Genomic DNA, 22,105 nt, shown 5'->3' on the forward strand with positions numbered 1-22,105 from the left:
CGTTGGGCATTGGGATTTCTCAGGGATTTCTTTTTAATCAAGATACAATTAATGGCAGACACAGGGATATATTAAGAACCGTCTAGAACTCAAACACGATATTAGAATTAACCTACTTCCGTAGCGCTAATTCTCTATGTTATAGAAATCTCCACACTAACTTCCGCTGAGTTTCAATTTCTAAACAAGCATTAAGAACAGGTTCAATATGTTCACAAAGCGCAATAACATCAACTTCCGAGGGTTAAGGACACTTTGCTCATCTAAAGTATTTTCGGAAGTTCAAACAATCACTTTCGGTGCATCAAACAATCTGATATCATGAACTAAGTGATCAATTCAGTTCAAGCAGTAAGAAATCCATTAGATGAAGAACCAAAACGTAATCCCTTAGTCTACACACGTTTTATGAATCAAAACATCAAGAAATCCCCTATGAGAACCCCTAAACCCAACTAGATGACTACTCACACATAACTAAGTAAGAACAACACGATTTTGATGAAGAAAACATGATAAGATTGTATTAAACAGAGTAAAGGTTCAGAAGATCTTCTCCAAATGGTTTTGAGATGAACTCCTTTACAAATCTTCACAAATCACACAAAACAAGTTACAAAACTCTCAAATCTCTCTCAAGAACTTGTAAATCTCCTCCTTGGTCGTCTCTGGTCTTTTCTGAGTCCCAAAGTCGAGTTCTTTCGTCCTTATTGAGGGGAGTGGGTAAAAAGGAGTGAAAAGCTCGTTGGTGCGTGTGGAGCCCGTAGAGCGTGGGATCGGTCGATCCACAGTGGTCGGATCGGTCGATCTAGTGCATGAACCGTAGCGACCGTAAGTCGGTCGCTCGCATGTCGCTACAATTCACGGTTAGCTCTGGATCGGTCGATCCACAGACAATGGATCGGTCGATCTATGTCCTGTGCGATCAATACTTCTCATTCGGTCCATTGTTCGGTCCATCTTGCTTCTGAATAAATCCCGAATGCGTTCTTTTCTTGCAAGCTATCTAGTAACCTGCATATTACACTTAAGAACACCAAAACGCATCAAATAGACCAAAACATTAATTAAAACCGACCATTTAATTGCTCCAAAACGAGTTTAAAACCGTTAAAAACACGGAATATCAACTCCCCCAGACTTGAATCTTTGCTTGTCCTCAAGTAAAGAGGATTAAAATTTGGGAGCTCACTAACCCTCAGTAGACCTTACCTTGTGATTTCGCTAACCACTTAAATCAGAGACTGTCAAGGCATTCATTCCAAATCCCCACCAAGACCGCGCAAACCTTTCCATATTTCAGACCTGCAAGTCTCAGTTTCAAGTAATCAACTCTTTACATTCATTAAAAAGGGCGTGACCTTTCCACCAAAGATATCTCCATCAGGTATAACGGGCTCGGTGTTTGGGAGGCTGTTTTAGTGTTTAATTAGGTGAGGCTCAAGTGTTTGTGGGTATCAGCGATAACAAAAAAAATGCAAAACATTATGCAAAATCGCTGGAGAAACCGAGTATATTGATAACCACGTTTTCGAACTGCTCAAGTCTCAAATGATCAAAACCCAACAAATCTCAAACTCTAACCCCAAATTTAAACAACGCATCATCTCTGGTACACAAAATAAAAATAAAATGTCTAAATCAAATCTACTGAATGAGATATAAACATGAACTCTTTTTTTTTTTTTTTTTTTTTTTTTTTTTTTTTTTTAGAATCGACCGATTACTTGCAAATGTTTTGTGGTAATCAATCGATTCATATCTGGATTTTTTTTTTTTTTTTTTTTTATATTTCAGAACGAAAACTTATACAAACCGAAATCGAATATATACACTGCGATGCAATCACACACTTACAACACCCAATTTTTCTATTTACACCTCTAGACACACAGGTCCGTGTCTAACCACCTAAATGTTCCGATCCTACCTAAGCAGTCGGATGAACCATGTCTACCCTAATCTCTCCATTGTTTTTGCACATGTATGCACATATGATCAGTGTGTAAGAATGCATGGAGATGAAATAAAAGGGTAAGGTGTAGGTGTGGTACCAAACTATTGATGAGTCTGGCCATTCAGGATTATTAAAGAGTGGTAAAATGTGGTAAAGAAAATCCTGAATGTGTATATGGTGTACCGTTTCCTGATGTTGATTCCTGGTCAAAAGAAATTAAATTCATTAATGGTCAAAAATAGTTGAGTCGATTACAATTCACCGAGACTTGATAAAAGATTTAAGGAGAGGTTGTTTGGTCAAGTGGTTCCTCGGTTTGTCTGCGCTAACAGTCCTGAAAAATGGCCAATATGAAATGTAATGCACAACACACAAGGAAATAGTCTAATAATCATCACAGGGTCTGATAAAAATACGTAGAGAGTTTTTAAAACACAAGCAAATCCGATAAACTAAGAAAATAAAAGAAATAATAGCAATATGGTACATAAGTAGCATCCTCCCCCAGACTTACTTCACACCGTCTCGGTGTAAATAATTCCAAGAGAGATTACCGATCAGGCGTTGCGGTCAGTGCGCCTCTTCGAGCGCCTCTCCAATGCTCCATCATCATCAGAGTCCTCCGCTGCCTCAGGTCCAGCAGCGGTGTCGTGAGCGCCTGAGTCGTCATCGCTATCTCCAGAAACAGCTGGCTGTGATGCGCATCCCTTCTTAATGTTGCAGATTCCCTTCCACATCTTCAGCAGTATGGAGTTGTTGGTTTGATGGACCAAGCGTTGATCTCAGCAGCGGATGCAGTAGCGGGAGGTGCTGGTGGCAGCATATACGGAGTGAAATCCGTGGGGAAAAGACTTTCCTCATCTTCAGGCTCCTCCTCTATATCATCATGTGGTGCCTGCTGGTGTGTCGATGATGATGCGACTCCTTTCTTCTTCAGTGTCGCGGGTCTGGCGCAGAGAAATGCAGGCGGTGGTAGAAATATGAGAGCACCTGGATCAGTCAGCTCGGTGATGGCGGTATAGGGTAGTTTGACAAATTGCTCTCTCCCTTGTGGGTCATGGAACTGGTAGATATGAGGGGCTGACTTGTCGATGCTACCTCGCCAAGGGCCGGTGAGGTAGTGGCTGCTAATGAGTGCTCTCATGTCGAAAAAGTTCTGATGCATCCCCTTCTTATCCACCACTCTGTCAAAAGGTGGAAGAAACACTCCACATTGCCTTAAGATCCGTGTGATAACCGCTCCAAACCCACATCTCTTCGTGTCTGAAACTTTGAAGTACGCAAGCTTCTCCGCGATCACAGCTCCTATGTTTATGTCCTTCCCGCTAACATAGGTAATGTCTGCGCCCTGAGGCCATAGGTGTCCAGCCCCGATGAACAGAAGAGCTAGCTCATCTTTTGTCACTGCAGCGGGTTCTGTCTTCCCATAGATAACACTGCTGATCACTCTCACTGCATATCGCAGAACAGGGCTACGAATTCTAGCTTGCTTGGCCTCTCGAGAGATGAAGTTTCCTGAAGCGATGAATTTCCAGAAATCATTGTGTTCCGGGAAGTCAGGAACACAAGATTGACGTCCTTTCCCGAACCCAAAGACGTCGCACAGCTGAAAGATGGTCATGGAGTGGAACTGCCTGTTCACAATGAAGGAGAACATCGCCTTATCAGCTACCGGGTTGTCCTCGTCAGGATGGTAGAGGCGGGCTGATGCGAGGAACTGCCTGGTCAAATCAGCATAGCAATCACAGTGAGATCGAAGATGTACCCCAGGCCAATCTTCTCGAACAAGGCTTCAATATCCTCGGTTATCCCCAATGCATCTGTAGTGTCTCTGTGAGCGAAGCGCGACGGACATATTTCCACTCCCCTCATCTGCTCGTAGAAATCATCATCATGTATATCCCACTGCTGGGTTATCTCTCGATTCGCAGGATGAGACCTATCCGTCTTTCGGAAATTGCCCTTTGTGCTGAGCCTAGCAGTCTGTACCGAGGAACTCCCACGCTCACCCTTCTTCTTCTGTCTCTTAGGCATTATCTGCAAAATTAATTCATCAAAACCCAAGTAAGAGACAAATAGAAAAACACTCTTATAAAATCAATTCTGATCAATCCCCTAAACATGTAAAAATTTAGCACACATCTCTTCTCAAAACTCAAGATAACACATCACACTCCATTCCAATTTTCGTTTTTCAATTAAACTCCAAAATTAAATTTTTATTTTTCAGTTCCAAATTCATAATTGCTTAAAGAAATCATGCTGCAAAGTGTTAATCATCATGAATATTCAAGCATTTCATTCAAACAATTAGAATTTCAGTTTTAATTTGAACTTTTATCAACATTATGACCATTGGAAATTATTTCTCTAAAATCTCAATTCAACCCACGAAATTGGCAATCAAGGTAACCCATGAGTATAATCATCACAAATAAACCATCCTAGATGCCATTCCATTTAGAATTCGGAGATTCCCCAACATCAAACCCTAGGGCGATTTTAGATTCCAAAATTAGAGAGTCATACCTGTGTCTTGATGAAAACTGATGGTAGAAACGGATAGAGCTTGAAAAACTAATGAGTTTAGCACCAAGAATTACAAAAATCGGATGAGAGATGATGGAAATCAAATTTGGTGTTCTTGAGAGGTTTGAGAGAGTTTGAGAGGAGAGGAAGATGAAATGATATGTGTTTTGATCGATATTTTCGCGAGTTGGGTGTTTTATGGGTGTTTTCCGGTTTAAATTAAGTGAAATCAAACCGGGCAATACTTACCTCAGATCGACCGATCCATACGCGTCGATCGACCGATCTTCTCCTGAGATCGACCGCTCCACCTCACCCGGATCGACCGATCTATTACATGGATCGCCCGTTCTGTTTCTTTAGGATCGATCGATCTCTGCCTGATCGTGATACATGCCTGAAAATCATCTAAAAACACAACCAAAAATCAATTCACACAAGAAAACATAATCACAAAAGAGAAAGAAAATCAAACCATGTGGGTTGCCTCCCACTCAGCGCTTGTTTAAAGTCGCGAGCCTGACTATTTTGTTGTCCTTAGGCGAGATCAGGTTCCGATAAAGGAATGTTGGTTCCTTCTTCGGGTTTTGCATCTGTGAAGTAAGGTTTTAGCCTCTGCCCATTGACTGTGAACTTCCTCCCATTCTCTTCCAAGACAACAGCTCCATAAGGTCTAACCTCTGTGATGGTGAAAGGTCCGGACCAACGAGACTTAAGCTTTCCAGGAAATAGCTTGAGTCTAGAGTTGAACAGAAGGACTTTGTCTCCAGCAGCGAAGTCTCTCGGGATTATCTTTCTGTCATGCCACGCCTTAGTTCTTTCCTTGTAGATTTTGGTGTTCTCATAGGCGTTCAACCGAATCTCGTCCAGCTCGTTCAACTGAACCATCCTCCTTTCTGCAGCGGTTTTAATGTCGAAGTTCATCAACTTCGTTGCCCAAAAACCACTGTACTCCAATTCCACAGGTAGGTGACAAGACTTTCCATAGACCAGATTAAAAGGAGTGGTGCCCAAGGGAGTCTTGTAGGCGGTTCTATACGCCCATAAGGCGTCATCAAGCTTCACAGCCCAGTCTTTCCTTGTTTTGCCTACAGCCTTCTCCAAAATCCCCTTGATTTCTCGGTTCGATATTTCAACCTGCCCACTTGTCTGAGGATGATAAGGTGTAGCTACCTTATGCTTTACTCCATGTTTCTTCAGCAGTTTATCGAACGTCTTGTTGATGAAGTGAGAGCCTCCATCACTAATAACCACTCTCGGGATCCCGAATCTTGGAAAAATGACTGTCTTGAACATTTTCTTGACAACACTAGAGTCATTTGTCTTGCTGGCTACTGCTTCCACCCACTTGGAGACATAATCAACCGCAACCAGGATGTACTCATTTCCATAAGAAGATGGGAAAGGGCCCATAAAATCAATTCCCCATACATCAAAAACTTCAACTTCAAGGATGAAATTTTGGGGCATCTCATTTCTCTTACTGATGTTGCCCTTCCGCTGACATGCATCACACTTTGAGACAAACTCATGGGCGTCTCTGAAAAGTGTAGGCCACCAGTAACCAGCCTGCAGGACCTTAGAAACCGTCTTGAATGTTGCAAAATGGCCTGCGTATTCTGAACTGTGGCAGTGGAAAAGAATCCCTTGCATCTCATTCTCCAGAACACATCTCCTGAATAAACCATCTGAGCATCTCTTGTAGAGGAAGGGATCATCCCAGTAGTAGTGGTTCACATCTCTCATGAACTTCTTCCTCTCATACCCCTTCAGGTTCGGTGGTTCAATTCCAGCACATAGGTAGTTTGCAAAGTCTGCAAACCATGGGAGATCATCCTGAATTTGTCTCATGACACAGCAATCAGCCTGATCCAAATACTCATCCTCCAGCAAGGTGATCACATAGACATTCTCCTCGGGTAATGTATCATCCAGTGGTGTTTCAGCTTCCACTCTCATTCGGGAAAGATGATCTGCCACTCCATTTTCTGCTCCTCTCTTGTCTCTGATCTCAATATCAAACTCCTGTAGCAGTAAGATCCACCTTAAGAGTCTCGGTTTAGCATCTTTTTTCGTCATCAGGTACTTCAAGGCTGCATGATCTGTGTGCACAATTACTTTCGAGCCCACCAAATAGGACCTGAACTTCTCGAAAGCATAAACTACTGCCAGCAACTCCTTCTCAGTGGTAGCATACTTGATTTGAGCATCATCAAGCGTTCGGCTGGCATAATAGATCACATGGAGTTTCTTGTCTTTTCTCTGCCCCAAAACAGCTCCAATCGCGTAATCACTTGCGTCACACATTATTTCAAATGGCAAGTCCCAATCTGGTGGCTGCACAATGGGAGCACTGACTAGAGACTTCTTGAGAATCTGAAACGCAGCGAGGCAGTCAGCATCAAAAACAAACTTCGCTTCTTTGCACAGCAGACGGGTGAGTGGCCTCGCTATCATAGAGAAGTCTTTGATAAACCTCCTGTAGAAACCGGCATGTCCCAGAAAACTCCGAATATCCCTCACTGTCCTAGGAGGCTGTAGGCTGGTCATAACTTCAATCTTTGCTTTGTCAACCTCGATACCCTGCTCTGATATCCTGTGACCCAAAACAATGCCATCTTTCACCATGAAATGGCACTTCTCCCAATTTAGCACCAAGTTCTTCTCCTCACATCTTTCCAGCACCTTGCACAGATTAGCAAGGCAGTCGGTAAATGAAGAACCGTAGACTGAGAAATCGTCCATAAAAACCTCCATAATGTCCTCAATAAGATCAGTAAAGATCGACATCATGCATCTCTGGAAAGTGGCAGGAGCATTGCACAATCCGAAGGGCATTCTCCTGTAGGCAAAAGTACCGTATGGACAGGTGAATGTTGTCTTCTCTTGGTCCTCTGGATGAATGGGTATCTGAAAGAACCCGGAGTAGCCATCGAGAAAACAGTAGTAGGGGTGGTTGGCTAGTCTTTCCAGCATCTGGTCAATGAAAGGAAGTGGGAAGTGGTCCTTCCTTGTGGCTGAGTTTAGCTTCCTGTAGTCAATGCACATCCTATGCCCTGTGACTGTTCTGGTAGGAATCAGCTCAGCCTTCTCATTTGTGATGACAGTGATGCCACCCTTCTTAGGAACCACATGAACCGGGCTCACCCAAGTGCTGTCTGAAATTGGGTAGATCACCCCTGCACTCAACAGCTTTAGAATCTCCTTTTTCACAACTTCCATCAGTTTGGGATTCAGTCTTCGCTGGTGCTCTATGGACGTCTTTGACTCATCCTCCAAGTGAATCTTGTGCATGCAAAGATCTGGAGAAATACCTGTAATATCATCCAAAGAGTACCCCAATGCTTTTCTATACTTTCGCAATTTTGAAAGAAGCAAAGCGGTCTCCACATTATTCAGGTTAGCACAAATAATAACAGGATATGTGGAATTCGGTCCCAAGAATGCATACCTCAGCCCAGCTGGGAGGGCTTTAAGTTCCACCTTTGGAGCATTCTCCTCACTCCAATCTGGTTGGGAGGATGACGGTTTGACGGTTTTATCGGTGCCTGAGTCTTCAAGGCTGACATAGGCGACATGCTTCTCAATCGGTGAGGCTGAATCCAAAATCTCAGAAAATCCAACCACTTCTTGGTTCATGAACCCGAACTCACTCTCCCTTTGGGTCAATGCGACTTGTAGAGGATCATCAGTGTGCAACTCTTCATCCATTTCCTCCACCAGTTCAGTCAATGTATCAACCCAGAAAGTCTGTCCATCAATAGTCGGATTTTTCAGCACCTTCTCCACATTGTATCTCATCGCCATGTCTCCTAGACGTAAGTCTATATGCCCATTCTGTACATCAATCATGGCTCCAGCAGTAGCTAAAAACGGTCTGCCCAAAATGAGAGGATCTTTAGGTTCCTCTTCCAGCTCCAGAACTACAAAATCGGTAAGCACATATCCCTTTCCAACACCAACAGGGATGTTTTCTAGTACACCGACTGGTCTTCGCACTGATCGGTCAGCAAGGACCAAGGAGATCCTTGTAGGTTTGTAGTTCGTCATGCCTAGCCTCTCAGAGACAGAGAAAGGCATTAGGCTCACTCCTGAACCCAGATCGCAGAGACTCCTCTCAAAGGTAAGTGATCCAATGCGGCATGGTAGAACAAATGCTCCGGGATCTTCACGCTTTTTAGGCATGACATTTTGTAGAACTGCGCTACATTCCTCATTGAGCATCAACACACCACGCTCTAGGCTCATCTTATCGGTAAGAATCTCCTTCATGTACCTTTTAAGAGAAGGTACCATCTTCACCGCTTCAACGAATGGCAATCTCACATGTAACTCCCCAACAAGGTTCTTTAGCTTCTCGTACTCACGTTCTTTGATCTTCTGCCTTGGTCTGGATGGGTATGGAGCCTTAGGAACATAAGCAGGAGGCGCCACATACACCTCTTCAGGTTCAGAGGAATTTGGCTTCGTTGACACGGGATCGGTCGATCCACATGGACCGGATCGGTCGATCTCCGTCCCCTTGGATCGGTCGATCTGTTCCTGAGATCGGTCGATCTCTTTCTTATTCGATCCCTCAATCGTTTTTCCACTCCTAAGTGTTACAGCATTCACAAACTCCTTGGGATTCGTCTCTGACTTCCCTGGTAGAAATCCAGGTGCTGTTCTGCTGCTGGAGGCGGTTTGAGCAACTTGCTTTTCCAAAACTTTCAAATGGGTGTTCAAAGCTTCAAACTTCCCATTAAGCTCTCCATACATGTTATCCACCTTGGTGTTTATCTCTGCAGTGCTATTCTTCTGACCTTCTAGCACCATTTGCAGCATCTTCTTAATTTCGTTATCCTGAGAAGACTGTGACGAAGAGGCATTCCCTTGATTCTGGTAGTTGTTGTACTGCTGCCTTTGCTGAAATCCTGAGTTGCCCGAGTTGTTCCCCTGATATTGATTTCTGTTCTGATATCCTTGGTTGAACACACTCTGGTTCTGATTCTGGTTCTGCCTGTTTCCTGCCTGAGGGTAGGACTGATGTTGTGGATTCTCCACATTGTTGCTCCGGTAAGACAGATTATTTTGCTGATTTTGACTCCATCCAAGGTTCTGATTGTAGCCTCTGTTGTAGTTTCCTTGACCACCAATGTAGTTCACATCAGCTTGCATATCATCTGAATCATCACCAACAGTTTCTTGTGAGGAACGATAGCCTTGCTCCTCCACAAATTTCACAGATTTCTGATCTCTCTTGAGAAGCATCTCAATCTTGGCATTCAGCTCATCTATCTTCTTGGATTCATAACCAACACCCTTCTGGCTGGTGTCAAACCTTGACTTGCGGTTTGCTTTGCTGGATGACAGGTTGTTCAGCAAGGTGTAAGCTTCTTCAACAGTCTTGGTCATGAAATCACCATTACTTGCTGTGTCCATGGCATCTTGACTCTCTTCATGAACTCCATTATAGAAAATGTTCAGCAAGCTCACATCAGTGTAACCATGGTGAGGGCAGTCCTGTGTGTACTCCTTGAAACGCTCCCAAGCCTCATGAAAGCTTTCTGAATCAAGCTGCTGAAAGCTTCCAATTCTGCTTCTCAGATATGTGGACCTTGACTTGGTGAAGAAATGCTGTAGAAAAGCAGCTCTTGTCTCTTCCCATGTAGTAAGAGATCCTGGAGGGATGGACTTTAACCATCTGATAGCTTTATCAGCTAAGGAAAACGGGAACAACCTGCATTTCAAAGCGCCTTGAGGAACTCCATTATGTCTGCTGGTGTCACAGACTCGCTCAAAATGCTCCAAGTGATACATCGGGTCCTCAGACGGGTTTCCATGAAACGGATTTTTCTCCACCAAATTAATGAGACCAGTCTTGATCTCAAAGTCTCTTCTCTCAATGGGAGGTGGGCGAATCCCAGAACGATCGGCATAGAATGCATCTGGTGTATCATAATGTGCAAGCGTCATCCTAGGCATGCCATAGTCTCCAGCCTGTTGTCTTGCAGCTACACCAGCCTGCTGATTATCACCAGCATTGTTGCCTTCTCGTTCATCTACAGGAATTGGATTTTGCGGGTTGTCCTGAAACTGGTCTTCTTGGTGTTCAGCCATTTCAACCTCTTCAGCGGACTCAAGTCTTTTCTTTTTCACTTGTCTCTCTAGGCGGCCGAGCTCTAACTCCAAAGGTATTAAATTCGATGATCCTTTGCTTCTAGTATGAAATCCGCTCATTCACCTGAAAACACAAACAGAAAGAGAAAGACAGAAACATTAGACAAAATAAAAATGCTATAGTCTTAAACTGATCATTAACTCTAGGGTGACCAAATGGTCCCCGGCAACGGCGCCAAAAACTTGATGTGTCGAGTTTTAACCCGATTATCTAACTGCAAGTGCACAGTAAAGTACGCAGTAGTAATGCGGGATCGAATCCACAGGGACCGATGATCACACGTAGAGTTGCAGACAAGTTAATAGCTACAGCGAACGAAGATATATTTTTGATGTTTTTTATTTAATTTTCTTTAGTGTCACAAAACATAAACAAGCTGTAAAAAGATGATTTAAACGATTTGAAAACTATTTTAAAACAAACGTTGGGCATTGGGAATTCTCAGGGATTTCTTTTTAATCAAGATACAATTAATGGCAGACACAGGGATATATTAAGAACCGTCTAGAACTCAAACACGATATTAGAATTAACCTACTTCCGTAGCGCTAATTCTCTATGTTATAGAAATCTCCACACTAACTTCCGCTGAGTTTCAATTTCTAAACAAGCATTAAGAACAGGTTCAATATGTTCACAAAGCGCAATAACATCAACTTCCGAGGGTTAAGGACACTTTGCTCATCTAAAGTATTTTCGGAAGTTCAAACAATCACTTTCGGTGCATCAAACAATCTGATATCATGAACTAAGTGATCAATTCAGTTCAAGCAGTAAGAAATCCATTAGATGAAGAACCAAAACGTAATCCCTTAGTCTACACACGTTTTATGAATCAAAACATCAAGAAATCCCCTATGAGAACCCCTAAACCCAACTAGATGACTACTCACACATAACTAAGCAAGAACAACACGATTTTGATGAAGAAAACATGATAAGATTGTATTAAAACAGAGTAAAGGTTCAGAAGATCTTCTCCAAATGGTTTTGAGATGAACTCCTTTACAAATCTTCACAAATCACACAAAACAAGTTACAAAACTCTCAAATCTCTCTCAAGAACTTGTAAATCTCCTCCTTGGTCGTCTCTAATCTTTTCTGAGTCCCAAAAGTCCCATTTTTTGTCCCTTCTTGAGGGGAGTGGGTAAAAAGGAGTGAAAAGCTCATTGGTGCGTGTGGAGCCCGTAGAGCGTGGGATCGGTCGATCCTCAGTGGTCGGATCGGTCGATCTAGTGCATGAAACCGTAGCGACAAGTTCTGGTCGCTACGCATGTCGCTACAATTCACGGCTTTTCTTCTTAGCTCTGGATCGGTCGATCCACAGACAATGGATCGGTCGATCTATGTCCTGTGTGATCAATACTTCTCATTCGGTCTATTGTTCGGTCCATCTTGCTTCTGAATAAATCCCGAATGCGTTCTTTTCTTGCAAGCTATCTAGTAACCTGCATATTACACTTAAGAACACCAAAACGCATCAAATAGACCAAAACATTAATTAAAACCGACCATTTAATTGCTCCAAAACGAGTTTAAAACCGTTAAAAACACGGAATATCAGTTTTATCGCTTAACAATTATTTGTAGAGTGCTATCTATATTTCTATCAGTGTTAAAGACAAACAGAGGAAAGATAAAATATGGTGGAAAAGATGAAATTATGTGGTAGCTTCAAGGAAGCGTAATGAAAAAAGTGTGAAATAAGGAACAATCATTTGGTAGGGTGAGAGTTATTATCATCTTGATGGACTTACATTTAAGTTTGAAGGATACCTTTATAGCTGGTTAATAAATATGTTGATTCGATAATTAGATGATGTAACTGGATATTGTTGTCCACTGTCTTCATGCTGTTGAACCATGCTGTGGCATGAACATTCTGCTATAACGAATATTGTCATTGCTTGTCCAAATAAGAAATTAACAAGTAACCTATTTATATTACCGCGTATCTGAAATCTATATACTGCTATTTCTAGTTCTATCAGTGTTAATTACCAGAGAAGAAGAAAGAATGAATAAATGCGAGTGGTAAGATGTTAGCACGCTAAGATGTTGTTTGATCTTGTTAATTATACTGCTTCTGTTATACTGTTTTTGTTTAGTCTAATAGCTTATTTAGCCGTTTCGCATCGATGTTGGTTGGCTAATGCAGAAGTACATAAAGCTGGAAGTGCTTCAGAAGATGAAAAAGGCTATCCTGTTTGGGTGCTAATGAGTTAACCGAAAATCAAAAAGATCCATAGTTACTAAAATATATAAGTTTTCATATATGGACGACACGCAGACCGGCATACCCCCACGGTACACACCAAAAAACAAATATCAACATATCCTAGTCAAGATGATACGCAAGTGCGAAGTGACAAAATACAAGATTCCACATACGTTATGAACTTACAATCCATCAAGATCAAAGAGGACGCCACAAAATACTCACAAGATAGCGCAGCAACGATTCCTCGCCAGGCCATTCATAACATTGCTATGTTCGAGCTGATTCTCCAGCCCAGCAACATCAGCTTTAACCTCCGACAGCTGAGTCTTTATATCGTTAACCATACACTTTACGTCCTCGACCTCTTCGACCACACGTTCGTCGGTCCAAGTGAACAGGTGATAATTGTCCTGTGTTATTTTAGGTAAAACACAAAGGATCTCTTAGAACATTTGATATATACCTAAAACTTGCTAAACAGAAAATTACCCCTCCGAGCGAAGTGGACAACAGTAAAAAAGACTCCCCGGGTTCTTAGCTGTTCCCGACGTCTTGATCGTAGCTTCCTCACCGCATCTACAGAATTTCGGTATGCCCCTCTGCCTTTCTCCTCAACGACGGCTCACATTACCTCCACCTAGAATTCGCGTTACAACTATTGGGGTGAAATAGATTTCGAACATATATTGACGCTTGTGGTTCGATTACCTGAAACAGAGGAGGAGCTGGGATTTGCGGAGTGCGACATCCTTCTTGCGAGATAATTGAACGGCGGATGTGTGTGACAAATTCCGAGGGTATCAGGAAACAAGACAAAGTAATAGGAAATGAGATAGAAAACGGCGTCGTGTGGATAAACGGACACATCACATAGGGTTAGGGTTTCAGCCCATAATGAATCGAAGCCCAAATAAGAATGAGACTCACTAAGAATTGGACGGAAACTTACGATTGCTTCATTTTAATTGTGAATGGTTGTAGAGTAATAAGGTTAGCCAGCTAATGTGTATGTAAGAAAGACATGCATTGTGATGGCCGGTTAAATTTATTCGGTGTATGAGAGGTAAAAAAATTAGCATGCATTTCCTAATGTGCAAACCTTTGTAGGCTCCTAGAAGTATTTCAGAATGACATATTAGATGAGACGAATGAGATCATACAATCAAAGTGATTGGATTTTACGAATGTGAACATATAAAACCGGCGAAACATTGAACACCTGATCTTTAAGATTTTTGAAACCGGTTAAGATATTATAAATGAATCAACCAAATTGGGAGTAGTCGGATAAGTCATCTGTGTAGCTCGTAAAATATGTTGTCTCACGGAGTTGGTATATGATGTTAGCCAGCTAAGAAAGTAAGCTACATATACACGCCTCCTTATGACTGGTTAAAAAAATCCATAGTGAGCTATCAACAGCGTGAACACGTGAACTTCAGCGTACGAGTAAGTGGCTAGATATATTTTAGAGCCAAAATATCGTTCGAAATTTCGGATACAGCAGATTATAGCTCGTTAAAACATACAGTTTGGTCATTTCAAAAGCTTTAGTTATACATAAATTTCACCAGTGCGACATTAAGAAGTCGGGGGTTACAAAAGACTGAAAAGGTGTGGTTCCACCCCATTATACAACACAGAAACAACACAGAAAGTACAAAAGGAGCCAAAAATATAGCAAGCAGAGGTTGGGAAGCTAGGATCAAAGTACGCCGGCGTTATCTTCATAGATCATGACTGAAGTCTTTGGAACCTCAACGTCAAGGACATCGGGTGTGATGCATTTGCAGACATCTAGACCAGCAACCGCATTCGCTTGCATTAGTAGGATAGAGGTCATACTGGAGTCGAAGTTGTTGTGGTTCTGGGGAACGATACGGGGTCTGTCAATGCTTAGAGTCTTTAAATTTTTGGAAAAGAATTGCTTCGCCGCACGTCTCAATAGGTAAGGAAACATTTCCGAAATGTGATGGATTTCTTTGTTGATCATCCCGTCCGTCCTAAGCGATGTGTTGCAGTCTAACACTAAGACCTGCGAAAGGGAACAGTCAACACAAACACCTACCCAATGCTTTTTGTCGAAGTTGAAAGGAAAGTAGATGCGAGTAGCTTCGGTAATTGGGCAATCTCCAGCAAGGTATTCAAGCAACAAATGCGGGAAACGGTAGCTCTCTTTCTTAGAGGACTTGGAGAACTTTACGAAAGTCTCGGATAGCAGGGTAACAAACTTAGTGTCCAGGAAAACGAGGCTGTTGGGTTGATGGTCTTGAGAGTGTGCTTGTACCAACGATCGGGTGTGATGGATGAGAACGTCTACCACTTGCAATAAAATAGCAGAGTACAAAATACATATTAAGTTGACATACAAAGGATTATTCCGGAAAAAAAGGACACGCCGGGGTGTTATGATGATACCTTCGCAGTTAAATGGGAAGATTGACGAAGAAAAGCAAACAAGCTGTTGCTGTCGAGACATTGACTGTACATTGATAACACTGCAGCAAAGAAGATTGGATCGACATTAACATTGTTAGCATGGTTGGTGAGATGCGTAACTTGAATAAAGCTAAATGAAGTTAGAGCTAGAAGGCGAACAATCCTGTTTTTAGCTTTTCTGAAAGAGCTCCAGTTTTTGCGGCGTAGTCAATGTTAGGGCCACGATGCAAAGCATTAACATGGGCTTCCCATGCTCGGGTGAGGAATCGTTTATTTCATTGGTAGTCTCCAACAAGCGCACGCGGCACAACTTTTTGTCTCTTACTTTTCATGTGTGGTTGGAACGGTTCTTCATTGTCTGCGAGACTGATTGGTGCAGCCGCTTCCAAGGACTCATCAACATTGCTGACATGACGTTCTTCTTGTGTTAGTCCAAGAGAGAATGTAGGCTTTGGGAAAACAAGATTTGTCTGCACATTATCCTTTCAATATAGGGAACACATGGGGGAAAAAAGGTTACACAAAGTGAAAAACATAAGCTCTATAACAAAATGATTTACTAACTTCAGGGTGGTGTGCATACCAGATTTGAATTCACGTAAGCTACGGGCTCAGGTGTTTGTGGATTGTTTACGACACACGTAGATGGGGTGCGTTGGACACCATGTTCCGGAGGTGGACCCATTTGTGCAGTCCTCTTGTTAGCATTGTCCTGGACAAAGTATGAAAAAAGGTAAGCGTCGGGTGATCACAAAGTGTAAAGTGTAAAAGTGTTTGCTACTACAAACAGTAATGTAACACAACACTTCGTTGGTAGTCTAAGAGTAAAAAGTGTATGGTTTAATCAAACAAAAGAAAGTGTAGGATGATTAGTAGCAGGCTATAGACACAGATGGTGACAAAAAAATCCCAGACAGAGTGACAAAAATGAACATGGATTGCTAGCCACCTCTGTCGCATGTCTAAGTTGGCTCAGACGTGGGCTGCTGACCATGTCGTCCGCAGGATCTAGTTCATCAACGACGTCTGCATTAGCTTCCACATCAACATCGGCAGAGGTGACCTGCGCGTAATTACAACCTATTGAGTCCCAGTTCGATTCACAAAAAAGAAAATATGAAAACAAGTGTGTAGGTTATAGTGTTAACACAACACTTCGTTGGTAGTCTGCAGGTAAAAAGTGTATGCTAAGAGGTAAACAAAGAAAGTGTAGGATGATTACTAGCACGCTATAGACACAAGTGTGGAGGTTATAGTGTTAACACAACACTTCGTTGGTAGTCTAAAGGTAAAAAGTGTATGGTAAGAGGTAAACAAAAAAAGTGTAGGATGATTATTAGCAGGCTATAGACACAGATGGTGACATGTTGCCAAAAAAACACAAGGAATGCTAACCACTTATGTCGCATGTCTACGTTTGCTCAGGCGTGGGCTGCTGAACATGTCGACCGCACAATCTAGTTCATCAACGGCGTCTGCATTAGCTTCCACATCAACAGCATCATCGGCAGAGGTGACCTGCACGTAATTACAACCTATTGAGTCCCAATTCGATTTACAAAAAGAAATATGAAAACAAGTGTGGAGGTTAGAGTGTTAACCAAGTCATCTCCATCTCTAGAACCGTTGGTATCGGGTGGTATGGCTTTTTCGTTTCCTAGGTCATCTCCTAAGTCGAACTAATTCGTTTCTATGTGTTAGTAAACTGCAACAACAAAAACAAAGGTTCGAGTTGGGTCTAAGTTCAACGGTTAAACTTACATCTCCACTTTGTGGTGCCACTTGGTTGGCGAAACGCACAGCGCCTTCGATGATGAGACATGGATCGAAGGGATTTGTCGCAGGAGTTGACTTGTTCATGTTGGCATGAGTGTCTGCTTGAGAAGCATGTGGTGTATCAACGTGTGTTCGAGTGCACTGGGTGGTTATCACATTCGCAATATTCTTCTGAATGTATCGAACATGACTTGTATGTGAGACTCCATTTGATTTTGCGATTTGGTTAACGTCTGACCAATGTTCTTTATTTCTTCCTCGATCCGACGCAGGTCTGCAGATAGACTACTTTTGAGGATGGAGACGACGTAGTCAGCATCGAAGGCAACACCGGGGGTAGGATTCACGTTCCCTTTTGTAGTTTTGCGTGAGTTGTTTTCCTTTTTGGCATCTTCACGCATGCGGTTAACATCGGCTGTAGAAGCACCACCGGTAAAATGGGAATTACAAAACGTAAACCCCTCCTGAATACACTTCTCCATGTTGGCCACAAGAACATCCTCTTCGGGGTCCGGCCAAATAATTTCCGCATCGACATTGTCGAGCTCCACTCCATTAGCAATGCTGGACACAACGTCGGTCTGTGTTTTATAAAAAAAAAAATTAGACGACAGCGGGAGGTGCCAAAATCTACAGATCTATAGTTTGAGGAACATTACCTTGCAGGAAGAATCAATATCTCGTACATGCGCCGGATTGATACTTTTCTTTCCCTCTGTATCATCGTCCTCCAACACGTCCTCTCCTTGAAAGTCACCTTCAGAATCAGATGACCCACCGGCTTGTACGACTCTGGTGAGTGAGGGAGCGGCTTCTATCATGACAAGCTGTATCGATAAAACAAACCCTTACAGAGCAATGGTTTTTTGTGATAATGAAACTTCATCCCTCTCTTTTATGCTACTTATAAGCATTTCAAAGGAAGCGCGACCCCAAGGATAAGCAAAGAACTCATCAATTTCCTTTATCTTCTCTGCGTATTCTTTCGATATGCGGGGGTTATGAGACGTTGGTAGAATGACTGCGGACAGCAATGCAAGTAAGGCGTACTTGATCCTCATTTCTCTATCAGGTACGGTCTTCTTCTTCAGCATCATAATGACGTAGTTAACCGGAACTTCCCTCATAGAGCCAAAAAGCTCTCCCCAGTTTGGCTTCTCTACTATGTTCTTCTTGCTCTTCATCTTCCTACGTGGCGGATAATTGCGGCAATTAAACCCCGTGACTAGTGAGAATCTAACTGGTTTTCCAGCAAATAAGAACCAGGCTTCGTGCTTCTTCGCCACCTTCAATTGTCTGGATAAGAGAAATCTACCAAATCTGCCAGAGAACGTGGGTTTGTCTGCAATTTCGACAAGCTTGCCGAACGGGGTCTCTCGAATAATCTGAACTTCATCTGCGTCGAGAGCGTTGAGGATTCTGTGAATACACAAGGGTTTGTGATATGGTGTAACCCTAACGCCGACACGTTCATCGCCAACCGCAAACATTCGGGGTGGAAGCGGAAGGGGGGGGGGGGGTTCTTCGGTTTGATCCATCGGAAAAATTATCACATCCAGAAAAGAGATCGGAATCTATTTAGAATGGTTGAATTGAAGTACATAAATGGGTTGAGATCAGTTATTATTAAAAGGATGATCTTGGGAGATTGTGCTGTTCGATAACAACGAGCAAATAGTGAAGTTTCGATAACTGAGCAAGGCCAACTTGCCTGACACACTATATTACGTGTTGTTTTGCGATATCAATAAAAAATGAATTACACATATAACAGGTAGCCGGTTGCTCTCGATTATAAGTGATCAAGATTAAAAGGGTAAAACCTCACACGTTCTAGATGCCTCGGAGATGTAAATAGTGTGTAAGTCTAATTACAGCATAAGTCTTGTGCATAAGTCTTGTGTGTAGGCTGCAAATATGGATTTTATCTACATCATAATTAACGTTAGATATTTTCTTTAAATTTGCCTCAAATTGCTAACCAAAATAAAAGGCTTCGGCAATGAGTACCTGATCTCGGATCTTACCGATCAATCTGGTTCAGTTGTCTTAATCATTTTCCTTCGGCTTCCAGGCTATGCTGTTTTGATTAAGTAGTTAGGCTTAACCAATTTTAGTTATGGGCCTTATTGGATCATGGATTTAGAAAGATATGTTTCATAATTTCGTTAGATGCCAAACACCATTGTCTAATTAACTCTATCTTTATCTTATACTATATTTTTTAACCGCGCTACGCGCGGATAAGATATTATATGTATTTCTCAATTCTAAAAAAATAATGTATAATATTGTATTACATTATTTAAAGAATATAAAATAAGACTACATAACATAAATATATTTTTTAAATTTTCTTTGTGAAAATCATTATGTTGTTTGATTGTTGTACTTGATTCACATATTTGTATAGATATTTGTGATGGATGAGTAACTATATTTTTATTATCAGTAAATAATATATATTTATTATATAATATAAGAAAAAATAAAATTATTTACTTTTAAAACAAACTTGTCTCATGTTAAGGACTCGGTTATAGACATATCATATTCGAATGAGACATTTTACAGTTATCAATCTTCTTAACAGTCAAGAAACAAATGTGAATATCAAAACAATATCTCATACGATCTCTTTGTGCAATAACTGCTCTGAAGAAATTGAATTTAGGCATCAAAAAGGACTGGAAATAATGTGCAGATGTGTTATCTAAGCCAGCTTTATAGAGTACTACTATTCATAGTTCATATATCATTTAAGTCCATCCTTTCTTAAACATCTTGAAATAATTGATGCTAATTAATAATAAACTTTTGGCTGGCAAAAAAAATCAAAATTTTATAATTATCTCTTAAATATTTTATTAATATAGTCTAAGAAGCTTTCAATTGATTTCATAGTTTAATTTTTATTAGTTTTTTTTGTTAATTTTAGAGTTTTTTGTATTTAAGATTTTTTTCCATATTAAGCTTATATTTCTTTCACATAATATATATATGTCATAAAAATTACCATCAAATCAGTTTTACTTATTTATTATTTTGTTTTTAAAGAAAATACACTTTTTAAATAATTTAATTTAAAATAAAATTATATATTAATTTATTGTATTGTAACAATTTGATTGATTTAATTAATTTGCTTTGGTGGATAACTTAAAAAGTTTTCATATGAATCACGGAAATCAAGCTTATGTTGTTATATTATATTTATTTGTGTATATGGAATATATATATATATAATGCTAGTGTAATAAAGAAAGAACATTATTTTTTTGTAACTTAAAAAAGACACATTATTACAATTTGAAATTATTCAAAATTGAATAAAATGGTAATTAAATAAATCTAATTGTTTTTTTTATCTTGTTTAGTTGGATTCTCATAAAAAGAAATCGATAGGTTAAACAAATGTTTCAAAATTTGTTGTGTTATTGTTTTGTCTATAAATTACAAAATTTATTGAATTCATATATTTAATTATTGCACCCTTAAATGCTATTTTATTAAGACAATAGAGAACTATGTTTTGAGTTGTTTTGTCAAAATTGTACAAAAAATCTATGTTTTTTCATATTTGTCACAAAAATTTATATGTTAAACTTACTTTTACAAAATTCTTAATTTTGTCACGAAAACAAAAATCGATGATTTTTCATATTTGTCAATGTTCTCACACTTTCAAAGAATATATTAGCTTAGTCACTTACTTATTTTTTTTTACAAAACAAAGTATCGGAGTCTTGAAAGTTGAATCCATATTATTGTAAATGTACATAAGAGTTTGTGATTACATATTTAGTGATTCTTGTATATGTGTCCAAGAAAGTTTCAATGGCTTAGTGGTATCTGTCTTATATTTATGTAATACTAACCCGGGTTCGATCTTGTCCTTTGCATTGTTTTTTCATTTTTTATGAAAAATAAATAAGATGACGAGACAACTTCGGACTCTCTGATTGGACGATTTTTTGTGCCTACGTGGATACTCTAAGAGGAGCTTATATATCCTCCTTTTAGTATAGTATAGATTATGATACTATCTAAAAGATCAACATTTTAGGTGATTATTGTTATTTTCTCCGGTGAATTCTCTGTTATGTTATTTCCTATTTTTATACAAATAACTGAAGAAGAAAAAGGGACAATCACAGCTTTATTCCTTACTGATGTCAATTAAAAATGAATTTAAGCCACACCAACTAATATAATTTCTTTTATATAACGACCAAGTAATATATATATATATAATACATATAGCTTTTTAATCCACCACAACAACATCTTCAAACTCTAAATTATCAAATAATATATACATAATACATCGTTGGTATATCACAACGTCTTGATCTACTCGTCATTAAGAAGTCAACTCCAGCTTTTGGCGTCCGCGTTTGGGACAATCAAGTCGCAGATCAGAGAAAAAGGCATGAGAGAAAGTTTGGGAGTTTATGAAAGTGTTTAAATTTTTTAATTCAGCCAATTCGTTTTAAAAGACTATGAGCTTTGTATTTCACTTCATCTGAATCAATATCCGAAAATGAAGAATAATCTGTAGCCTTAATCTTCATGCTCAAGCTTCTGCCACAGCCGCTGCAGCCACTTAAGTGGCGTCCAGCTTTTTGGATGGCTCGCCATCCGATTGCACAAGGCAATTTGATGCAGCACCAGAGAATGCAAAGAGGACAATAGACGCATAAGCAGCAAACGTTAAACACGACCTCTGATGGACCTGTTAGATCTGCGTTTGAGTTTGCTGTCACGAGCTGAGACATTGTAGGCGAAGCGGATATTGGTTTCTTTGCTCGATTTTCTTCTTGCATTCCCCCTTGGAGTAATTTTTTGTGGTCGTTCATCTTGTTCTTGAAGAGAAAACTCAAAGGTTCTTGATGGTTTTAAATGTTAATGAGTTATTTCTTAATGAGGACGGTTCTCGTTTTATTAATTATATAATTTTAACACTTGTTATTTTATTGGTTTCTTATTTGATACTTTCTTCTGTCGCTTTACAAACTATATA

At 40.4% G+C, this 22,105-nt stretch overlaps 3 protein-coding genes and 1 non-coding gene across 7 annotated transcripts; 1 reads left to right on the forward strand and 3 right to left on the reverse strand.

The window, feature by feature from the left end:
• Window positions 1-2,696: 2,696 nt before the first annotated feature.
• Window positions 2,697-7,693, reverse strand: LOC125591790 (the record flags this gene model as incomplete). The annotated part of the gene is made up of 3 exons (XM_048766645.1): window positions 2,697-3,678; window positions 3,723-3,994; window positions 6,449-7,693. Coding segments are annotated over 3 exons (2,499 nt in total), but the record flags the coding sequence as incomplete, so codon positions are not given.
• Window positions 7,694-9,968: 2,275 nt separating this feature from the next.
• On the forward strand, window positions 9,969-10,075 carry LOC125592129. The gene has a single exon (XR_007327978.1). It is a non-coding gene; the product is annotated as a small nucleolar RNA R71 (small nucleolar RNA).
• A 2,824-nt stretch (window positions 10,076-12,899) lies between these two features.
• LOC106423714 lies at window positions 12,900-18,808 on the reverse strand. Of its 4 annotated transcripts, none has more exons than XR_001284714.3 (11): window positions 17,742-18,808; window positions 17,068-17,663; window positions 16,908-16,985; window positions 16,702-16,824; window positions 16,256-16,369; window positions 15,890-16,018; window positions 15,466-15,788; window positions 15,286-15,365; window positions 13,576-15,183; window positions 13,357-13,504; window positions 12,900-13,277 (listed from the first exon to the last, which is right to left on the reverse strand). XR_001284714.3 is itself a non-coding variant. In XM_022708516.2 (6 exons), exons 2-5 carry the CDS (start codon window positions 17,164-17,166, stop codon window positions 15,582-15,584), a joined length of 549 nt encoding a protein of 182 aa, XP_022564237.1. In that variant the 5' UTR covers window positions 17,167-17,663; window positions 17,742-18,784; the 3' UTR covers window positions 14,383-15,189; window positions 15,286-15,581. The 4 variants fall into 4 exon arrangements, 2 of the variants coding, with proteins under 2 accessions (XP_022564237.1, XP_013719937.1); XR_001284713.3 differs by having other exon boundaries at window positions 13,576-15,189; window positions 17,742-18,805; XM_022708516.2 differs by lacking the exons at window positions 12,900-13,277; window positions 13,357-13,504; window positions 16,702-16,824; window positions 16,908-16,985 and having other exon boundaries at window positions 14,383-15,189; window positions 15,286-15,788; window positions 17,742-18,784.
• Window positions 18,809-20,956: 2,148 nt separating this feature from the next.
• LOC106423764 lies at window positions 20,957-22,105 on the reverse strand. The gene has a single exon (XM_013864522.3). It carries the CDS (start codon window positions 21,939-21,941, stop codon window positions 21,561-21,563), a length of 381 nt encoding a protein of 126 aa, XP_013719976.1. The 5' UTR covers window positions 21,942-22,105; the 3' UTR covers window positions 20,957-21,560.

This window comes from Brassica napus, chromosome C8 (assembly GCF_020379485.1).
Source record: "Brassica napus cultivar Da-Ae chromosome C8, Da-Ae, whole genome shotgun sequence".
Lineage (NCBI taxonomy): Eukaryota > Viridiplantae > Streptophyta > Magnoliopsida > Brassicales > Brassicaceae > Brassica > Brassica napus.

Bases quoted from the DNA above. Each gene is read 5' to 3' on its own strand.
- LOC106423714 (XM_022708516.2), bottom strand. From the start codon at position 17,166: ATGAACAAGTCAACTCCTGCGACAAATCCCTTCGATCCATGTCTCATC. The intron at 16,370-17,067 runs GTAAGTTTAACC...AATTACGCGCAG, and splicing joins TGGCACCACAAAGTGGAGAT to GTCACCTCTGCCGATGTTGA. The intron at 15,789-15,889 runs GTATGCACACCA...CTATATTGAAAG, and splicing joins CTTACGTGAATTCAAATCTG to GATAATGTGCAGACAAATCT.
- LOC106423764 (XM_013864522.3), bottom strand. From the start codon at position 21,941: ATGAACGACCACAAAAAATTACTCCAAGGGGGAATGCAAGAAGAAAAT.